We start from the raw sequence: 19,914 nt of genomic DNA, 5'->3' as shown, positions 1-19,914 counted from the left end.
CAGCAAGCCAAGTTCTGTTGAGTATCCTCAGCATGCCTGGTTGGTTCAGTTGGTTCTGCATGAATGCTCTGCCCATGGCAGATCTTGCTTCCCCACCCTAGGCACTTGACTTGAGTCCCCCACTCTGTTGATGTGACTGGGCCTTCTCCTTTCAGAAACCTGCAAAGCCCTGAAATGCCGAACCAAGGAGACGTGCAAGACAGAGGATGGCCACGCGACATGTGTTCCCGACTACGTGGGAACTTGCTGGGGCTGGGGGGACCCGCATTATCACACCTTTGATGGCCTGACGTTTGACTTCCAGGGCACCTGCACCTACACCATTGCCATGTACTGTGGCCATGACCACTCCCTGGAGCCCTTTACCATCGATGAGAAGAATGATAACAGGGGCAGCCAGGCCATCTCCTTTCTACGAGTGACCAACATCTATGTCTATGGGTACAACATCTCCATCTACAAGAGGGAAGTTGGCAAAGTCCGGGTAAGTCTCTGATTTCAGGACTGCACCTTTTGGACTTACAACCTACAGTGATTTGTCATAGTGTCTATCCCTCACAAATGGTATCTAGAATCAGGGGATGTGAGAAAGACACAGGCAAATGGGAAGAAAGATGTTTTCAGGTGACGTTTCTAACCTGGACAAGGTGGGGCTGTTGTTTCAGGTGTTAAAAGATGCATGGGAGAAGGCTCTCCCTCCTATATAAAGGACAGAGAAAGAAAGGAACGAGGAGGAGTACTTGTGGCACCTTAGAGACTAACCAATTTATTTGAGCATAAGCGTTCGTGGGCTAGAACCTACTTCATCGGATGCATGCAGTGGAAAATACAGTAGGAAGATATATATACACAGAGAACATGAAAATATGGGTGTTGCCATACCAACTGTAACGAGAGTAATTAATTAAGGTGAACAATTAGGTGAGCTATTATCAGCAGGAGATAAAAAAACATTTGTAGTGATAATCAGGATGGCCCATTTTCCAACAGTTGACAAGATGGTGAGAGTAACAGAAGGGGGGGGGGGAATTAGCATGGGGAAACAGTTTTTACTTTGTATAGTGACCCAAGCTAATATCCCCCCCACACACACACTGTTACTCACATCTTCTTATCAACAGTTGGAAATGCATAGAATCACACACACACACACACACACACACACCAGCATCAGGGAGCCCTGGGCCGCTGCTAGCTGCAGCAGGGCCTGGGCTGCCCCACCCCAGCCGAAACGTCGCCCCGCGCTGCCCCCGCCACCCAACAGCAGTCTTCAGTAGTGCCGACCTCCCAGTAGGTAAGATTTAGTCACAGATATTTTTTATAAAAGTCATGGACAGGTCAGGGGGCTGTGACTTTTTGTTTATTGCCCGTGACCTATCCATGACTTTTACTAAAAATACCCGTGACTAAAATGTAGCCTTACTCATCTGACTTGCATTCCATCCCTTTGATCATCTTTGTTGCTCGCCTCTGGATCCTTTCCAGTTTCTCTACATCCTTTCTACACAGCAGTGACCAAAATTGGATGCAGTACTCCAGCTGAGGCCTAACCAGCGCTGAGTAGAGCAATACTATCCCCTCCCGTGACTTGCATTCTATGCCTCTGTTAATGCAACCTAACATTGCATTTGTACACGCCATGATTCACTGTTGCAAAAAAAAGCAAACATTCTAGGATGTATTAGCAGAAGTGTTGTAAGCAAGACACAAGAAGTATTTCTTAGGCCTTGTCTACACTGGCAAATTACTGCACAGTAAATCAGCTTTCTGCGGTGTAACTCCTGAGGTGTACACACTGCCAAGCCACTTAGTGCGCAGAAATTCCTCAGTTGCAGCATTGCAAAAAGCCACCTCGATGAGAGTCATAAGCCTTAAAGTGCAGAGGCTTCAGCGCTGTATTGGCAGTGTAAACACATTACAGCGCAGAAAGCAATCAGTTGGCCTCCAGAAGTGTCCCAGAATCCTTCAAGTGGTCGCTCTGTTCATTGTTTTGAACTCGGCTGCCCTGGAGACATGCGCCCCCTCCCCTTTCAGAGCTCCCTTTCTGACAGCCCTTGCATGCTGTGCTGATCTGCTCAGAGACACAAAAAAACATTAATATTGAATGCTCGTGCTGTTGAACACAGAGGCAGGTGTGTGTGTGAGAGAGAGAGAGAGAGATTGCTATGCACAGAGCTGGGGAGGGAGGCAGGGGCTGATGTCAGGGTTTCCCCCTCTCGCTGCCTCAGGACTGGTTGCTTCCTGCTGCTGTTTGAACTTACAAGACAGCATGCTGACACACTCTCTGTCCCCCAAAACACACTGTCTCTCATAGGCGCCAACTTTCTCCAGCGCCGATGGGTGCTCATGCCCCCCCCCGGCCCTGCCCCGACTCCATCCTTTCCCCGCCCCTGCCCTGCCCCCATTCAAACCTCTTCCCCAAAGTCCCCTCCCCAACTCCGCCCCCTCCCTGCCCCTATTGGACCCCTTCCCCAAATCCCCGCCCAGGCCCCACCTCTTCCCCGAGCACACCGCGTTCCCCCTCCTCCACCCTCCCTCCCAGCCGTGCAAAACAGCTGTTTTGCGGTGCAAGCGCTGGGACCTAGGTGGAAAAAGTGGGCACGCGGCGCACTCAAGGGAGGAGGCGGAGCAGAGGCAGAGGTGACCTGGGCAGGGAGCTGCCCTGTGGGTGGTCCAGCCCTGGAGCACCCACAGAGTCGGTGCCTATGCTGTCTCTTCCCCCTCTATATACACACACACACACACACACACACTCACACACTCTGCCCCGCCCCCCTTCAGTTGAAAAGCAGCTGGCAATGTAGTAGGATGCCCATGGAACAATGGGATTGGGAAACCTGCATCATGTGATGCTGTGACTGCCCCATGAGGCATTGCAAACCCTTCCCAAAGCATCCTGCGGCCAGGTGCACAGTGGGATAGCTACCACAATGCACTGCTGTCTTTGCCGTTGCAAGAGCTGCTAATAGGGATGCGCTTCACAGTCACAAGGAGCACAGTGTGGACATGCAACAGTGGATTAATTCTAGCACTTTAATAAAAGTGGTATAACTTGTTGTGCAGAAACTTGCCAGTGTAGACATACCCTTACACTCTACTCCGCATTGATTAGGACTCAACTGGAGTATTGTGTCCAGTTCTGGGCGCCACATTTCAGGAAAGATGTGGACAAATTGGAGAAAGTCCAGAGAAGAGCAACAAACATGATTAAAGGTCTAGAAAACATGACCTATGAGGGAAGATGTAAAAAATTGGATGTGTTTAGTCTGAAGAAGAGAAGACTGGGGGGAGGGGGGCATGGTAACAGTTTTCAAGTACATAAAAGGCTTTTAAAAGGAGGAGGGAGATAAATTGTTCTCGTTAACATCTGAAGATAGGACAAGAAGCAATGGGTTTAAACAAGGGTGGTTTAGGTTGGACATTAGGAAAAACTTCCTGTCAGGGTGATTAAGTACCGGAATAAATTACCTAGGGAGGTTGTGGAATCTCCATCATTAGAGATTTTTAAGAGCAGGTTAGAGAAACACCTCTCAGGGATAGTCTAGATAATACTTAGTCCTGCCATGAGTGCAGGGGATGGGATTTGATGACCTTTGAGATCCCTTCTAGTCCTATGATTCTATAATTCTATGTGGGGGAAGCACTTTTGCCACACAGGGATTAATAATAGCTGGTATTGTCTCTGAAGTGTTATCCATAGGCTTTACAGTTGATGCTCTCATCCGCTTAGTAGAGGCAGTGGAGTTTACACCATTGGGGGTCATCGTTTTAGGCTCTCTGCAGACTCAGGCAGATGTTGCCAAACTAGTCACACTTGGGGCACATTTGGAAGGTTTTCCTTGCAGCCATAAAGGCCAAAAAATATTTTAAACAAACAAACAAATAAATAAAATAAAATAAATAAAAATGAAAGCTTAGATTCTGGAGATTCCCAATGTGTCATGTGGGCCATACAAATATATCAGATGGGTTGTATATTAGACACCTCTAGATAATTAGATATTATAGATAGATAGATACTGGGGTGGGTAAATAATATAGCTAGATAATGTGGACAGAGAAATCAGTGGGTGGGTGGATTGATGGATGGATGGATGGCTAGATTCTGTAGGTGACTAGTCAATATAGCTAGGTAGTGTGGATGGATAGATAGGCATAGAGAATTCTGCAGACAGACAGATACTGTAGGTAGATATTGTAGATAGATAAGTACTGTATACAGAATTCTAAAAATGTAGGGCCAGAAGGCACCTCAAGAGGTCATCTAAGTCCATCTCCCCGGGCTGAGGCAATATTAAGTATAGCTAGACCATCCTTGACAGGTGTTTGTCAAACCTGTTCTTAATATATTCAGGCCAACTCACATTGATTTCATTGGCTCTTCCTGAGTAAGGAATGGATAAAAAGTGATGGCTATTAATCAGGATGAACAGGGATGGTGTCCCTAGCCTCTGTTTGCCAGAAACTGGGAATGGACGACAGGGGATGGAGCACTTGATGATTACCTGTTCTGTTCATCCTCTCCGGGGCACCTGACAGGGGCTACATTGGCCACTGTTTTAAGACAGGATACTGGGCTAGATGGACCTTTGGTCTGACCCAGTATGGCCATTCTTATGATGAAGGATTTGGCCCCCTTATTGTACATGCCACTGGTTAGAGTGACAATGAGGTACAGTCGAAATGAGTGGTGAGATGACATAAGCAATAAGAACAAGTTAGGATGAAAGAGCAATAACACCCCATCCTGTCCTTGTCTCTAGCTAAACGGTGTGATCACCAGTCTCCCAGTGACACTGTCAGACGGTAAAATCAGAGTGTATCAGAGCGGCTTCCGCGCCATCCTGCAGACGGACTTTGGTCTCCAGGTGGCATACAACTGGGACTGGCATCTGGTGATCACCCTCCCCAGCAGCTATTATGGTGCCACGTGTGGCCTATGTGGGAACTTCAACCAGAACCCTGAAGATGACATGACGTCAGCAAGCGGCACCAAAGTCTCCTCCATCGTGGGCTGGGCTGCCAGTTGGAAAGTCCAAGACCGGGATCCTTTTTGCTGGGATTCCTGCCAAGAGAACTGCCTGACATGTGATGGGAGCACAAGGGAGCTGTACAGGGGCGACAGTCACTGTGGGTTGATCAGCAAAGCACCGGGAGGGCCCTTCAGAGAGTGTCACTCCAGAGTGAACTCCAGTGAGTTCTTCGATAGTTGCACCTATGATGTGTGTCTGAACAGGGGCGCTACGAGAATCTTATGCCAGGCGCTGGAGGCCTACGCAGCAACCTGCAGAAACCATGGGGTCACCGTCCATGACTGGAGGATGCCATCTGGCTGTGGTGAGTCTGACACGGGTATGATCAGGCTAGTCAGTAGAGAAGCCTGGATGTTTTTCATTCCACCGGAGTTTTGAGGAAAAATGCCATTCTTGTCAAATTCAAAATGTTTAGAAAAAAGTTCAGATTTTGACAAAATTTAATTTCAAAAAGCGAGACAAAGCATGTCAATAACATTTCAGAATGGAGCATTTCAATGTTTCATTTTGAAACGACTTTTGACAACAAAACTAATTATTTTTAGATATATAAAACATTTTTTAAAAGTTTTATAAGGTTGAAATCAGAAAGTAGTGTTTTGATTTTATCAAAATAAAACACTTTGATGGACCTGCAACAATGTCTGGGACAGGAATTTCATTTCCGTTCCCTTTCGGAACAGAAGAAAATCCAAAATCTTGGTATTTCCCATGAAATGGTAAATCTGGTTTACGCTCAGTTCCAGTAGGCCATCTGGTCACTCTGTTGGTGGAAAGGATGGTGAATGACCTGAGCATAGGGTTGTGAATGCCTGGGTTTCTTGGGCATAGGGACCAACACTGACTCTGAGCACCACCTATTGAGCTCCCTACTCTGCTTCTTGCAGTACAACGCCTCCTAGTGTCACCCTTGGGAATTGGAGTCAGCACTGATTCCAAGGAGTGAGCATCCCCTACTGCGCCTTCCACCCCACTCCCTGAAGCACAGTGCCCACTAGCGCAACAATGGGGCATTGGAGTCAGCACGGACTCAAGTGGAGAGCACCTCCTAATCAGATCCGGCTCCTTTGTTTGCAGAACAGCGCCCCCTAGCACCACACTGTGCCATTAAGGTCAGCACTAACTCAAAGGAGAGTACTCTTATTGAGCATTCCGTGCAGACCCTAAGTGTTCTTTATACCCAAGAGCTGACCCTGATTGACTCATGGCCTGTGAGATTTGGCTGCAGACATATATGGCCTTTTGGTTCCTGAATGCAGAGGTTAATTCCACCATCCTTTTCCTTTTGGCTGTTTCATGCAGGGTGGATAACGCACTGCATGTAAGAATTTGTCTGTAGCTCTCACTGTGTTTAGGCAGGTTGTTTCATTCATTTCCTGTATTTTTAAATCTCCCCTTTCCAACCCTGTCCCAGCCCTGCCCTGCCCTGAGAACAGCCACTATGAGGCCTGTGGGAACGCCTGCCCAGCCAGCTGCTCTGACCGAACTGCCCCCTCCTCCTGCCGGGAGCCCTGCGTGGAGACCTGCCAGTGTGACAATGGTTACATCCTCAGTGCTGGCCAGTGTGTCCCTGTGGGGAGCTGCGGCTGTGACTACAACAGTCGCTACTACAAACCCAGTGAGGAGTTCTGGGCCGATGAGAACTGCCACTCTCAGTGCAGGTGTGACTCCAGCCTGGGCACAGTGGTTTGCAGGAAGACCAGTTGCAAGGCCAAAGAAAGATGCTCCGTGGTCAATGGGGTCCGTGGCTGCCATGCGATCAGCTACTCCACCTGCATAGGTACTGGAGACCCTCACTACACCACCTTTGATGGGAAAAAGTATGATTTCATCGGCACCTGCATCTACCAGTTCGCAGCTCTCTGCTCTGAGGACCCCACACTCACCCCATTCAGTGTCAAAGTGGAGAACAACAATAGAGGCAGTAAGGCCATGTCCTTCACCAAAACAGTGACTTTAGAGGTCTACAACATGACCATCAGCTTGAGCCAGGAGCATCCACGCAAGATCCAGGTAGGGACCGAGGATCACTGGGGAATGCAGGAAGTCATTTCAATGATCTCTTGTCTGGGCTCTATGTTGTCTTCTTAGCTCTGGGAGGGAGTGGGGTCTAGTTGTTGGAGCAGGGGGTGGGAGCAAGGACTCCTGGATTCCATCCCTGGCTCTGTGAGGGAAGTGGGGTCCAGTGGTTGGAGCAGGGGGGCTGGGAGTCAGGACGCCTAGGTTATATCACAGCTGTGGGGACTAGAAGGTTAGAGCAGACGGTGCTAAGAACTAAAGCTCCAGCATTCCACTCCTGGGAAGTGGTTTGAGCTGGGATTCAGACACTTAGGATTTTATTCCTCTCTCTGCCCCAGATTGGCTTAATAACCTAGGGCAAGTTGCTTCCTATCTTTGTACCTCTATGAGCAGGTCTACACTTAAAACACTGCACCGATGCAACTGCACCACTGTAGCACTTTGTGAAGATGCTACTACGTTGATTGGAGATCTTCTCCTGTCAGCATAGGTATTCCACCTCCTCAAGAGGCAGTGGCTATGTTGACAGGAGAAGTCCTCCCATCGACATAGCATTGTCTACACTGGGGTTAGGTCAGTGTAACTGCGTTGCTCAGGGGGTGGATTTTTCACACACCGGAGCAACGTAGTTATACCGATGTAAGATTACAGGGTAGACCTGGCCTATTTCCCCAACGCTAAAGGGGGTAATAAGATCTTTTCACTTCACAGGGCTGTTGTGAGTAGAGCTAGCCAAATAACTGGTTCTTTGATACACTGCCAGTTCTGAAAATATTGACAAAAATTCTGTTCCACCTGAAAGGAAACTTTTTGTTTTGTTTCCGGGCAATAAAAAATCAAGGAAATGATGGGCTAGGTTCATGCAGTCACCAGCGGTGCTAATGACTCCCTTTAGGCCAGTGGGTGAGCAATCACCTGGGATGTGGAAGACCTGGATTCCATTCCGCCTTCTGCCTGATGTGGAGAAGGAATTTGAATTTGCTGGAGAGTCCCCTAGCTACTGGACTATGGGATATTCTGGGGCAGGGCTACGCTTAAAATGTAAATCAATCTAAGCTATATCTTTCAGGGGTGTGAAAAATTCCCCCCCGCCCCTCCCCCCGAGCACTGTAGTTAAGCCAACCTAACTCCTGGTGTAGATACAGCTAGGTTGACAGAAGAATTCTTCCATCTACTTAGTTATCACTGCTCAGGGAGGTGGATTACCTACCTCCACTGGAAAAACCCCTTCCATCAACGTAGGACATGTCTGGACCTTGACACGTCAGCAGCACATAGTGTCCGTAGTGTTGATATGCCCTCAATCTCTCCTGTTGAAGCTGTTCCACTTTGTATAAAATACTTGACTAGTCCCTGGCCCAGAGAGCAAGAATAAGAATGATTCTATACCTGTCTGTTAAGCACTCAGCTGGGGCAGGGGGAGACCCACATTCAAATTCCTGCTCTATTGACTAGTTAGTTATACAAAGTAGAACAGCTTCAACAGTAGGTACTAAATGTGAGACCGAAGTTGAATCCTGCTCTGTATCAGGCAGTGGGGGGAACTGAACCCAGGTCTGCCACATCCCGGGTGAGTGGTCTAATGACTGGGCTAAAGGTTATAAAGAAAACTGCTCCTGCATATGGCCCCTTGTGCATCCAGCCTGATTTTTTTTTCCACCACAACTATCCCTCCAATTTTTATCAAATATAGAAATAGTTTCTGGTCAACAAAAATTGCATGTATAAGCAAGTACATTATTTGTGTGAGATTTTTCACCCAGCTCTAGTCTTTAATGCTTTAACTGAGCAACACTCCTTGGATAGAAGGAGCTTTAGAAAAGGAAAGGGCTATAGTAAGGGGCAATGGGATGAAATATTAATGCACTAGGTTACCCTCCATCCAATTCAGAAATATAAATTCTGGAGCCAGACCATCCATGGCTGCTCCGTGGAAATGGAATTATTTCATGTTGAGTGCACTGAGTGAAGTCCTTGACAATCTCTACTGTATGTTTTCCAGGTCAATGGTGTCTTTGTGGACCTGCCCTTCTCCCATCAGCACAAGTTCAAGGCCTACATCAGTGGAGTCCATGGCTTTATTCAGACTAATTTCGACCTGAGAGTGAGCTTCGACTGGTACAGCTACGCCAGGGTCATCATACCCAATACGTACGCCAATGCTGTCTGCGGCCTCTGTGGCAATGCCAATCAGGACCCCAGCGACGATCTGACCATGAAGAATGGAACTCAGACATCTAATGAGATTCAGTTCGCCGACAGCTGGAAGGTGGGGGAGGTCTCAGGGTGCTCGTCTAGCTGCACCGGGGACTGCTCAGTCTGCAGTGAGGCTCAGAAACAACCCTATAAGGGAGACCAGTACTGTGGGGTCCTCACCCGACAGAATGGGCCATTCAGAGAGTGCCACGGGGCCATCGACCCAGATCCCTTCTTTGATGATTGTCTCTATGACACCTGCCAATACAAGGGTCACCAGGACACACTGTGCAGCGCAATCAGCACCTACGTCACATCCTGCCAGGCCAGGGGCATCCGGATAGGGCAGTGGAGATCGCCCTCATTCTGCAGTAAGTGTCGCCTGCGGGACTCTGCTTCAGGGACTGGCTACTGCACATGTGCACCAGCGCCCTCTGCAGGGTGGGGTCAGAATTGTTCACCCACCCAGTTCTGAGTTTTAATTTACAGTGTGCGATATCTTTGTTACAGATTCTAGCCCTAGACATTTCCAACATGCAATTAAAATTTTAGTCCCTGAAATATTTTTTTCATTCTGTATCATGTTACTTAATGTCTAGATGTCCTGTAAACTTTCTCTTAGAGCTCCTCTTTTCTGTTCCTGGTGTTTTCATGGTTTGTCTACACTTACAGAGCTGCAGCTTCACAGATGCAGCTGTGCCGCTGTAGCACTTAGTGAAGACGCAACCTATGCCGATAGGAGAGTTATAGACGGTAGCTATGGCAATGGGACAAGCCCTCCTGTTGCCATAGCACTGTCTACACCAGGAGTTCGGTCAGTATAACTGTGTGGGTGTGGATTTTCCAGTGAGTGATGTACTTATACTGACATAAGTCTGTAGTGTAGACCAAGCCTTACACTTTGCCTTTCCAGAGTAAATTGAATTAATACTTTGGCATTTAGAGAAGTAGAAACATTTTATAACATTCATTAAGTCTTGTAAGTCACTGCGAGATAGGTAAGTATTGTTATCCCCATTTGATCGGCTGGGAAAATTAGGAAAACAGCTGGCAAATTATTTGGCCAAAGGTGTCCTCCATAAATAGGTAGCAGAGCTAGGAAAAGAACTCAGGAGTTCGGAGCCCCCCTGCTTGCAACATAATGCATGAATGTAGACTCCCATTATTCTAGTCAAGAGGTGACCCTTTATCCAATAGATGGGAATAGAACCCAAGAGTCCTGATGGCCACTCCCCTAATTTAATCACTAGACTATACTTTTCCCAGAGATGAAACTAGGACCAGGAGTCCTGATTCCCAGTCCCCTGCTCTAACCATATCCTAATGGATGTGAAAAGAAAGAGACTTTCAACAACATTGACCAAGATGATTTGTTAGTTCAACCACATTTCTCCTCACAGAAATTCAAATTCTCTCTGAATTCTTTTTCTTCAGGACCCACCTGTCCTCTTAACTCTCACTACGAACTCTGTGGAATTAGCTGCCCTTCCAACTGCAACGAGCTGTGGGCTCTAGATCGGTGTGACAAACCCTGTGCTGAAGGATGTTTCTGTGATGCTGGATTCACCCTGAGTGGTGACAAGTGCATGCCTGTCGCGCAGTGTGGCTGTGTGCACCAGGCCATGTATTACAAGAAGGGAGAGGAGTTCTACCCCAGCGCCTCCTGCCAGGAACGCTGCCTGTGCAAAGACAATGGGGTCGTTGAGTGCCAGGAGGCCTCCTGTGGAGCCAATGAGGAGTGCAGGGTGGAGAACGGAGTCCTGGGCTGCCATGCCACGGGCTATGGAACATGTGTCGCATCTGGTGGATCTCACTACATCTCCTTTGACGGACGGGCCTTTGACTTCCAGGGCTCCTGCACTTACACCTTAGCCAAGGTCTGCAGCAGAGACTCTGGACTAGGAAACTTCTCTGTGGTGGTGGAGAATGAGAGCCCTGGAGGTGGCCACATGGCTGTGACAAGGACAATGGTGGTGGTCTCCCTGCATGATTACACCATCGCCATGGAGAGTGGGAGGAAGTGGAAGATTGCGGTAAGTCCCTGTTTGCGATTAGACTTACCTAGTGCTAATGGTGTGTGTGTGTGTGTGTGTGTGTGTGTGTGTGTGTGTGTGTGTGTGTGTGTGTGTGTGTGTGTGTGTAAAACCAGGACACCACTGCTGAGTCTCCACTAGTGACGGGTGAATTTCCCTCTTATTGGCACAGGTGAGTGATGAGCTCTACACCCTCCCGCTCACTGCGGATGATGGGAAACTTTGGATCAACCAAGAGGGGAACAACATCATTATCCAATCAGCTTCTGGCCTCAAAGTCTTTTATGACACTGCCTCCTACCTCCTACTGTCTGTCCCCAGCACCTATAAGGGACATGTATGCGGCTTGTGTGGCAACTTTAACGATGACAAGAACGATGATCTCCTACTGCCCGGTGTGAAGAGTACCGAGAATGTGGATGAATTTGTTGCCTCCTGGAAGGTGCCTGTTGATGGTGTCACATGCTCTGATGGCTGTGGTGAGAAGTGCCCCATCTGTGATGCAGCCCAGACAGCGCCATACCAGACTGAGAGCTCCTGTGGGCTGATCCCGGCCACCTCAGGTCCCTTCAGAGACTGTCACTCGATAGTCAGTCCTGTTGAGTACTTCAACCACTGTCTCTATGACATGTGTGCCACCAACGGAAGGGGAGAGACCCTCTGCCAGAGCCTGCAGGCCTATATGGCTGCGTGCCAGGCAGCTGGGGCCAAGATCGAGACCTGGAGAACAGCCTCCTTCTGCCGTAAGTCTACAGGACAATCTACAATCTGTACTTCTTTAACTTATAGCTGCTGTGGTTCTTGTGCTATCGAACCTCCACAATGCCTCTGACTTCTAGGCTAAGTAGGAGCTTCTGTTTATTTAGGTGGGAGACCTCACCTTAATTTGGCTTTCTGTCTGTGATGGTCGTAATTTTTCTTCTGTCCCTCCAGCCTTCACCTGCCCGGCTAACAGCCACTACGAGCTGTGTACCAGATCCTGCGATTTCACCTGTGCGAGATTGTTTGCCCCTGCCCAATGCACCGGGAAGTGCTTTGAAGGCTGCTGGTGTGACCAAGAATATGTGTCCGATGCGGAGGCATGTATCTCCATGGACAGGTGTGGCTGTGTGCACAATGGACGCTACATCAAGGTGGGTGCTGGGTTATTTGTCCATCTGTTCTCCCAGATTCTGCCATTCTCCTCTGGCAATGGGATTCCCAATGGGGGTTAGAGTGACTGTAGAGTGGCATGTCCTGTATCCTACTATGCGGCTATACCTAAAACCTAGAGCCAAATCCTGCCCTCAGGGTCACCCATGCAGCTTCCACTGCAGTCAATGGCAGCTGTGCATACACAACGTGGGGCCCATCATTTCTATTACAGGGATCATAGAATATCAGGGTTGGACGAGACCTCAAGGGGTCATCTAGTCCAACCCCCTGCTCAAAGCAGGACCAACACCAACTAAATCATCCCAGCCAGGGCTTTGTCAAGCCAGGCCTTAAAAACCTCTAAGGATGGAGATTCCACCACCTCCCTAGGTAACCCATTCCAGTGCTTCACCACCCTCCTAGCGAAATAGTTTTTTCCTAATATCCAACGTAGACCTCCCGCACTGCAACTTGGGACCATTGCTTCTTGTTCTGCCATCTGCCACCACTGAGAACAGGGATGGTTTTCTATATTCCAGGACAGGCTTTTGGAATAACCAAAGCAAAGGCTGCTCCCAGAAGATCTTTTCCTGGCTTTACGCTGAGCTCAGAGCATCCTGTGGGGGTGTCAGGTCTTTGGGAGTCTCATTGGTTCTGTGTAATTGCCCATGCAGGGCAGACTTGATCAACGATGCTCACAGTTTATGGACCTCTCTAAGCAGCCTCGGTGGCTTGATCTAAGGAACTGCCCGGTAACCTGGGATATAATGTGACTCCCAGAAGGTTCTGAGCATGGGCTCAGATCAGACAGGTATCCAGAGAGCCAGGTATTGAGATGAAGCTTGTTTGCAGGAGATTGTAAAACAGATCTGGAAGGAAATACCACGAGGGAATGAAACTGTCCAGCACATTAGAGACTGAGCAAGTGTACAGTAGGGAACTGTCTAGGGAATGGGAAACGGGCCATTCCTCTCCAGGGGGTCTAACCCTGATCCAGACCCAGGCTAGGGGGACTGACTGGCTTAGGGGTACAGGGGATGGGACACAGGGCCTTGCTCTTCTAGGGGTGCCAGCTCTGAGCCAGCCCCAGGTCAGAGGGACTGCCTGGCGTAGTGAGTTGGGGAAATGGGACACGGGGCCTTTCTCCTCTAGGGGCATCGGACTTTGATCCAGCCCAGGGTCGGGGGATTGATTGGCTTAGGTGGGTGGGGAATGCAAGATGGAGCCTTTCCTCTCCAGGGGACCAGCTCCGATCCAGCCTTAGTTCAGGGGGGCAGTGAGTGGAATATGAGGCTCTTCCCCTCCAGTCTGGCTCCTGGGAAACAAGAGCATTGACTGTGTGTAAAGAAAAGTGTTGGTGGGACTAAGCCTAATTTCTGTTTGGCAAATCTGCCTTTCACATGAAAATCAACACTGCAGCCGCCCCCCTTGTTGTCAGACCTTGGGCAGGGGATGTTGCTAGGTGTTGGGACTTGATGTTATTAGACCTCAGTGTGGAGACCGGTCAATCCCACACCTTGCTTTCTTTATTTCTGCTGTATCCACCTGCTCTTTCTCTCTGTGATCAGCCTTGCTAAGCTATTGCTTCTGGAAGGTCCTTGACGTCTTCTCTCTATTGATCCTCTCACGGCGGGACTTTCCCATAGCTCTATATATTGCTGCTTCCAGTCCCTCCTGCCGAGGTGTGATTCCCTTTGTGTTCACTTAACAAAGTTGTTTGTCTGGGTATTTCCCTGAAGGCTGGGGAGAGCTATGTGTCCAGCAACTGCTCCGAGAATTGCACCTGCCACGCCTCAGGCGAGGTCATCTGTGAGGAAACAAACTGTACCGAAGAGGAGAAATGCATGCTCAGGAATGGGGTGCGCAGCTGCGTGAAGCAGGTGGGCCGGTGCACGCTGGCCCCAGGAATATGGTTCACATCCTTTGATGGTGTCGAGAGGGAAGTCCTCCTTGACGGGGCCTACGAGGTGTCTTCCCTCTGCAAAGGGATAGACCTCCCCTGGTTCCGGATGGTGGTCAGTGTGTTCAGAGAAGGTGGCTTGGCCGTTCCTGATGGTATCTCCGTTTTCTTCGGCGAGGATCTTATCCATGTCAATAAGAAAAAGGAGATTTGGGTAAGAGGAGGCTGGGTTAGCACACCCTAAACCAAGGGGGAGGGGCAAAAATCTGGGGGAGGGGGTGAGTCACTATTAAGATCCCTGCTTTATTGAAGGGAAGTGATCTGCCCAAAGTCATACGGTGAGTCAGTGACTGAGTTGGGAATAGAGTGCAGGACTCCTGTTAGGACCCTGCTCTAACCTCTAGACCCAGGGATAGAACCCAGGAGTCCTGGCTCCCAGCTCACCCCTATTAGACCCCACTTCTCTCTCAGAGCCACAGATTGAACCCAGAAGTTCTGACTCCCAGCCCCCCACTCAAACCCAGTAGACCCTATTCCCTTCCAAGAGCAAGAACCCAGGAGTCCTGGTTCCCAGCTCACTCCTGCTCTAATCCACTAGACCCAACTCCCCTTCCAGGGGTGGGACTAAAACCCATGCGTTCTGAATTTTAGCCCACTCATCTAGCCAGTGAATTAAGCACCACACAGAGCTGGGAGACCCTAACCCCCTCCTCTAATGGTGAGCTTGTGCTGCCACCAATAGCAAGGCTGTTCCTGACATGCCAGCAGTCTCACCTGCAGTAGCTGTAGGAAGCTGCGGTGAACAAAAGACCTTCACCAGGGTATTTAACCACGCAACCACTGGGATGAATGTCAACACTACATCCACCCTGATTGAATTGGCCCTGTCAACACTGGTTCTCCACTTGTGAAGTAACTCCCTGCTCTCCATGTGTCTGTATATAATGCCTGCATCTGTAACTTTCACTCTATGCATCCAAAGAAGTGAGGTTTTTACTCACGAAAGCTTATGCCCAAATAATCTGTTAGTCTTTAAGGTGCCACCAGACTCCTTGTTGTTTTTGTAGAATGTTGACACTCACCTTTGTAAACCGTGTGAGATCTGTGGATCAGGATGATGATGATTTGAGTAGATCTAGTCCTGGTCCCAGCCAGAAACAAGGCTGAAAAATGCATATCTGTGTTATGGGCAGGATTTTTGACAAATCATTTTTTGGACAAAATATGCCTGTTCGTTGAACCCAAAACTTTTTGTGAAACAGGCTTGGGTTTGACGAAGCTCCTAAGTGGAAAAAAACTCTGAAAAAAGGATTTTCCCACATGCTCAAAATGAAACATTTCAATATTTTCAAAATGAAAAATTCTGGTTTTCCATTTCAGTATAACTTTGTGTTTCAAATTTTAGACGAATTAGTCTAAAAACAAAGTTAAAAGGAAAAAGTCAAAATAGAAATGACACAACTTTACTGAAATGAAACATTTTGATTGGCCCGAAACAAACAAGCAAAAATTCAGATTTTTGGTTCGCGAAGTTTTTGAAGACTTCCCGTACTGATTCAGGATGAGAAAAAATTTCAAACTCTCAAAAACTTGTGGCAATAGTGGAAAACCATTCCACGCCCCTCCAGCTCTAATCTGTGTATTTACAGACTTTAAAACAAACCTGCTTTGAGTTTGGTTCTAATGACTGAAGAAATATGTTCTGAGGGAGCGTTATATTCTCTGTACCAGTTATTATTAATTATTATTATTATTATTTCTATTAAAGTAGGGGGGTGGGAAACTGGGAATCAGGACACCCAAGTATGGCAGCACAACGGGGCCCCAACTGTGATCAGGCCCCATTATGCCGGGTGCTGCCCAGACACACAGCAAGAGATCTGAGAGTCCCTGCTCACCTGAGATCAGGGTCTCTATCACACAGAGCATACAACTAAATAGACACAAAGGGAGATAAAGGATACATGGACCAACGTCACACAGGAAGTCAGTAACAGAGCCATGGACAGAACCCATGTTTCCTGAGAACCAGTCAAATAGTTGTTCTGGGCTAGATCTCTCTGCCTCAGTTGACCGATGGCCCCAATTTATTGCCCTTCACAGTCAATATGATTAGATCTGACCCACATTTCTTCTGACTGAAAATGAAGCATTAGGCTGTAAACTCATTGGGATGAAGACTGTGCTTTTGGTCTGTGTTTGTACAGCACTTGGCACAAAGAGGTCCTGAACCACCTCTGGGATTCCGGGTGCTGTTGCAATAGAAATAATGCCACTAATTACGGAAATATGAGCTAACGAAGACCATGTTAGGGTCAGAAAAAAAGGAGAGATGATTCCTTTAGTCACACCATGAAATGAGGAGAAGAAGAATTGGAAAGAGATAGGCTCATCTCCCAGAGTGGAGGGGCAGATCCTGCTCTCAGTTACATCAGTCTCAATCCAGAGGTACTCCCCTGACTGCAATGGATTTACTCGGGTTTTACACTTGTTTGAGAGCAAAATCTGACCCAGCGATTCCAGACCCCATTGCCTTGTACTGGGGTCCATAGACTATCTCTGTCTCACTCCCTCCCATGGTGCCCAGCTTTTCTCTGACCTCCTTGTCTGTGCCTTCCAGGTGAGAGGGCACCAAAGGCAGCTCCCAGTAAACGTATCCAACTTGTCTGTAAGTGAGTCTCAGGGCACCATCATGATTGTCCAGGGCTCTAGAATAAAGATTCTGTTCAGCCTGAGCGGTGAGGTGACGGTGACAGTCAACGAGAGCCTGGCTAACAAGCTGTGTGCACCTTGCGGGAACTTCAATGGCGACATCTCCGATGACCTGCGGCTGCCCAGCGGGCAGGTTGTGGGGAACATCACAGACATGTTTGAAGCTTGGAGGGCGCAAAATCTCTCAAGAAGGTAAGGGGCTCTTCAAAGGGCTGCTTATAGACAGCCTGGCTATTCACTCTCCACGGGTGTGATCATGTGGTTGGCTTGGTTCATAAATTCCCTACATTCCAAGGCCAAGAGGGGCCATTGTGATCATCTAGTCCTGCCACCTGTGTAACACAGGCCAGAGACCTGCCTCGAAAGAATTCCTGTTGGAGCAGATCTTTTAGAAAAGCATTCAGGCTTGATTACAGAATGCTCAGTGCTGGAGGATCTACGATTGGTTTTTGGATGAAAAAAGTCAAAAATGTTCAAGGAAAGCTGATGTTCTCCTTGAAAATTATCATTTAAAGTGAAATCCCGGTTGGTTGTCTGTTGGCACGACAGCTTTGACATCAAAATTTCAACCAGTCCTACAAAATTGCACTTCCTCCTGTTGGCCCTGTAGATCCAATGCAGCCCTGAAAGAGTGAGATGGTCCTGTTTTTGTTCCAACCACTTACGCCTGTGCAACCCCCCTGTATCCAACAGGGTTGAGCAGGTTCCCTGAAGGTGAACCTGTACTGCTGGTGTAACCCCCACACCTCCTGGGTGTGGTGTTCTGTCCCATCTAGTGGCACCAAGACCACTTAGAGAGAGAGATTAATGAGTCTGCTCTACTGCCTTAGCTAAGGGCCATATGGCTTTTAGCTAATGCAGTAGAAGCTAATGCACTAAGCTCCAGAGATCCCAGGTTTGATTCCGCCCACCGAGGACAGGGGTCTGTCGGTGTTATGCTGGCATTGGTGCCTAAGAAGGAAAGACCCCAGATTGACTCTTAGGGTATGTCTACACTGCAATCAGGTGTGATTGCAGCTCGTTTACATGTACCTGAGCTGGCTTGGATCGACTTAGCTTGCTAAAAATGGCAGTGACTGTAAAAATAGCCTGGACTAACTGCTCAAGCACCTATCTAGGGTCAGAGACAGGCTAATGGTCAGGCAGCTAGCTGGTGCCACCACCCCGATCAAAGCTAGCTCAGATAGCCCTACCCATGCTGCAGTCACCCCTCCCGATTGCAGTGTAGACATACCCTTGAATCCCAGAAGGAACTTTCAGGGCTGGCAGCTAGGAACCCCTCGCCTCCACCTAGCACCTGTGATATGGAAACCATTGGCCATGGCTACCTGCAGTACCACTTTTGTTGGTGTAAAGACAATGGCTCTGATTCTGTTCTGTGCCACCTTTGCTCTGCTTCTGCTTCAGCCCCTGGCATAAATTAGAGCAGCCACGGGCTGCTTTGGTTTATAACAGGGCTGCTTCACAGCCTGGATCAGCCCAGAATTGCTGCAGTGCCGCAGACTGTGAAGACTACCCCTCTCGCCCTATGACCCATACACTGGGACTTATGAGGTGGACAGCACAGGTCTGCCCCTGCCAGCCTTACATTGCTCCTTTCCTGGGGCAATTCTTCTTGTGTCATCTTTATGGCCCCAGAGCAAGGTGCGGGGCTGGGGCAGACACTCGCAGTCATTGTAAGGACTCTGGGGTTCTCGATGATACCAGTGTTAGTGGAGTTCACTGGATTTCATTCCAGTTTGCTGGAGGGAGCCTCATCCAATATTTTGAGGTGGTTGGATGAAAAGTGCTGTCAATCTCAATCCGCTCTGTGACCCAGCAGGAGGGACTAATTTTTGTCTTTCTCTTTCTCTCCTAGCGATGTTTAAAAGCCACCTGAGCTGCAGAGGACCCCGCCCCCTTTCCCTTCTCTGCATTGGACTGGGCTGGATGGTTACTCAGTAACAGGTCAAAGCTTAGCACACAAACATGTGTTCCTTCACGTAGGGTGCTCCCTGCAGCGTGGATGAGTTTAGTGGTGCCGGGTGCATGACGGAAAATCTCATCTGGATTTGTCAATAGAGAAGTTTGCAAAGGTGTGTGTGAAGCAGCAGGCTCTGGCATGCCTCAGGAAATGGCTTCCGTGTTCCGCTTGGATCTGACTGTGCTAAGATCCCGTCACACCACCCTTTAAGGCCTCTTTATGCTGCCAAAATGGAATAAAGGAGCCTCAGCATAATGCGACTCAGGCTATTTGTCTCTCTTCTCAGCACTAGAGTGGTGTAAAGAGGGCTGGGTAATTGGGACTCCGGGCCTAGGCCTACTGCTGATACACTGCAAGGACTATGGGCGAAGGTGCCTAACCACAATCTCCCTCTGTCCACACTGTGATAGGTGATGCCTTTCCTGACCTGCTCTTCCCCCGAGACCCACATGCGGGTCATGCCCACAAATCATCCCCATCACTTCTGGCTTTCCTCACCGGGGAATTAACAGCACCGTCACAGAAAGGTCAGCCCGTGCCTTCTGCTCGCTCATCGGGAGGCCAACTGGGTGCTTCTTTACACTGGCATAATTCCAGAGTCATTCCTGATTTACACAGCGGGGAGCAGAGGAGAATCAGGCCCATTTTCCCCGTGAAGGAAGATAAGGGGATGTCTTAGTTGTTACCCATAGAAGAAGCAGCTGGTTCACAAATTCAGCTCGATCTCTTGTCCAAGGTGGTATCAGCTTGTGGAGCTATTGTGGGCTTTTGTTCATGTTTAATCTCCTGCTATAGCTCCTTCAAAGATGCAGTGGTACATTCTCCAGTCTGCTAAGTCCACCTTGTGCTATGTGGCTGGCCGGAGATAGCTAGTGGAGAACTCTCCCCGTCCAAGGGACCTATCCATGGGCAAATATCTAGCTA

At 48.7% G+C, this 19,914-nt stretch overlaps 1 protein-coding gene across 11 annotated transcripts in view; it reads left to right on the top strand.

Annotated features, from left to right (window-relative positions):
* Positions 1 to 19,250, top strand: part of LOC101947369 (IgGFc-binding protein-like) — a 365,233-nt gene extending 345,983 nt beyond the window's left edge. For 10 of the 11 annotated variants that reach the window (XM_065574394.1, XM_065574392.1, XM_065574389.1 and 7 more), the window contains 10 exons: positions 156 to 484; positions 4,764 to 5,337; positions 6,448 to 7,046; positions 9,055 to 9,619; positions 10,683 to 11,281; positions 11,454 to 12,024; positions 12,215 to 12,414; positions 14,155 to 14,529; positions 16,936 to 17,219; positions 18,886 to 19,250. In XM_065574394.1, the coding sequence (XP_065430466.1) occupies positions 156 to 484; positions 4,764 to 5,337; positions 6,448 to 7,046; positions 9,055 to 9,619; positions 10,683 to 11,281; positions 11,454 to 12,024; positions 12,215 to 12,414; positions 14,155 to 14,529; positions 16,936 to 17,219; positions 18,886 to 18,895 (4,106 nt within the window). In that variant the 3' untranslated portion in view covers positions 18,896 to 19,250. Of the gene's footprint in view, positions 1 to 155; positions 485 to 4,763; positions 5,338 to 5,920; positions 6,146 to 6,447; positions 7,047 to 9,054; positions 9,620 to 10,682; positions 11,282 to 11,453; positions 12,025 to 12,214; positions 12,415 to 14,154; positions 14,530 to 16,935; positions 17,220 to 18,885 lie in introns of those variants that run through there. The other variant, XR_010594098.1, reaches the window with a different exon arrangement.
* The last annotated feature ends 664 nt before the right edge of the window (positions 19,251 to 19,914 follow it).

Source organism: Chrysemys picta, chromosome 20 (genome assembly GCF_011386835.1).
Source record: "Chrysemys picta bellii isolate R12L10 chromosome 20, ASM1138683v2, whole genome shotgun sequence".
NCBI classification, from domain to species: domain Eukaryota; kingdom Metazoa; phylum Chordata; order Testudines; family Emydidae; genus Chrysemys; species Chrysemys picta.
The sequence above is the reverse complement of the archived record's forward strand: the minus strand, read 5'-3'. Positions and strand labels throughout refer to the sequence as shown.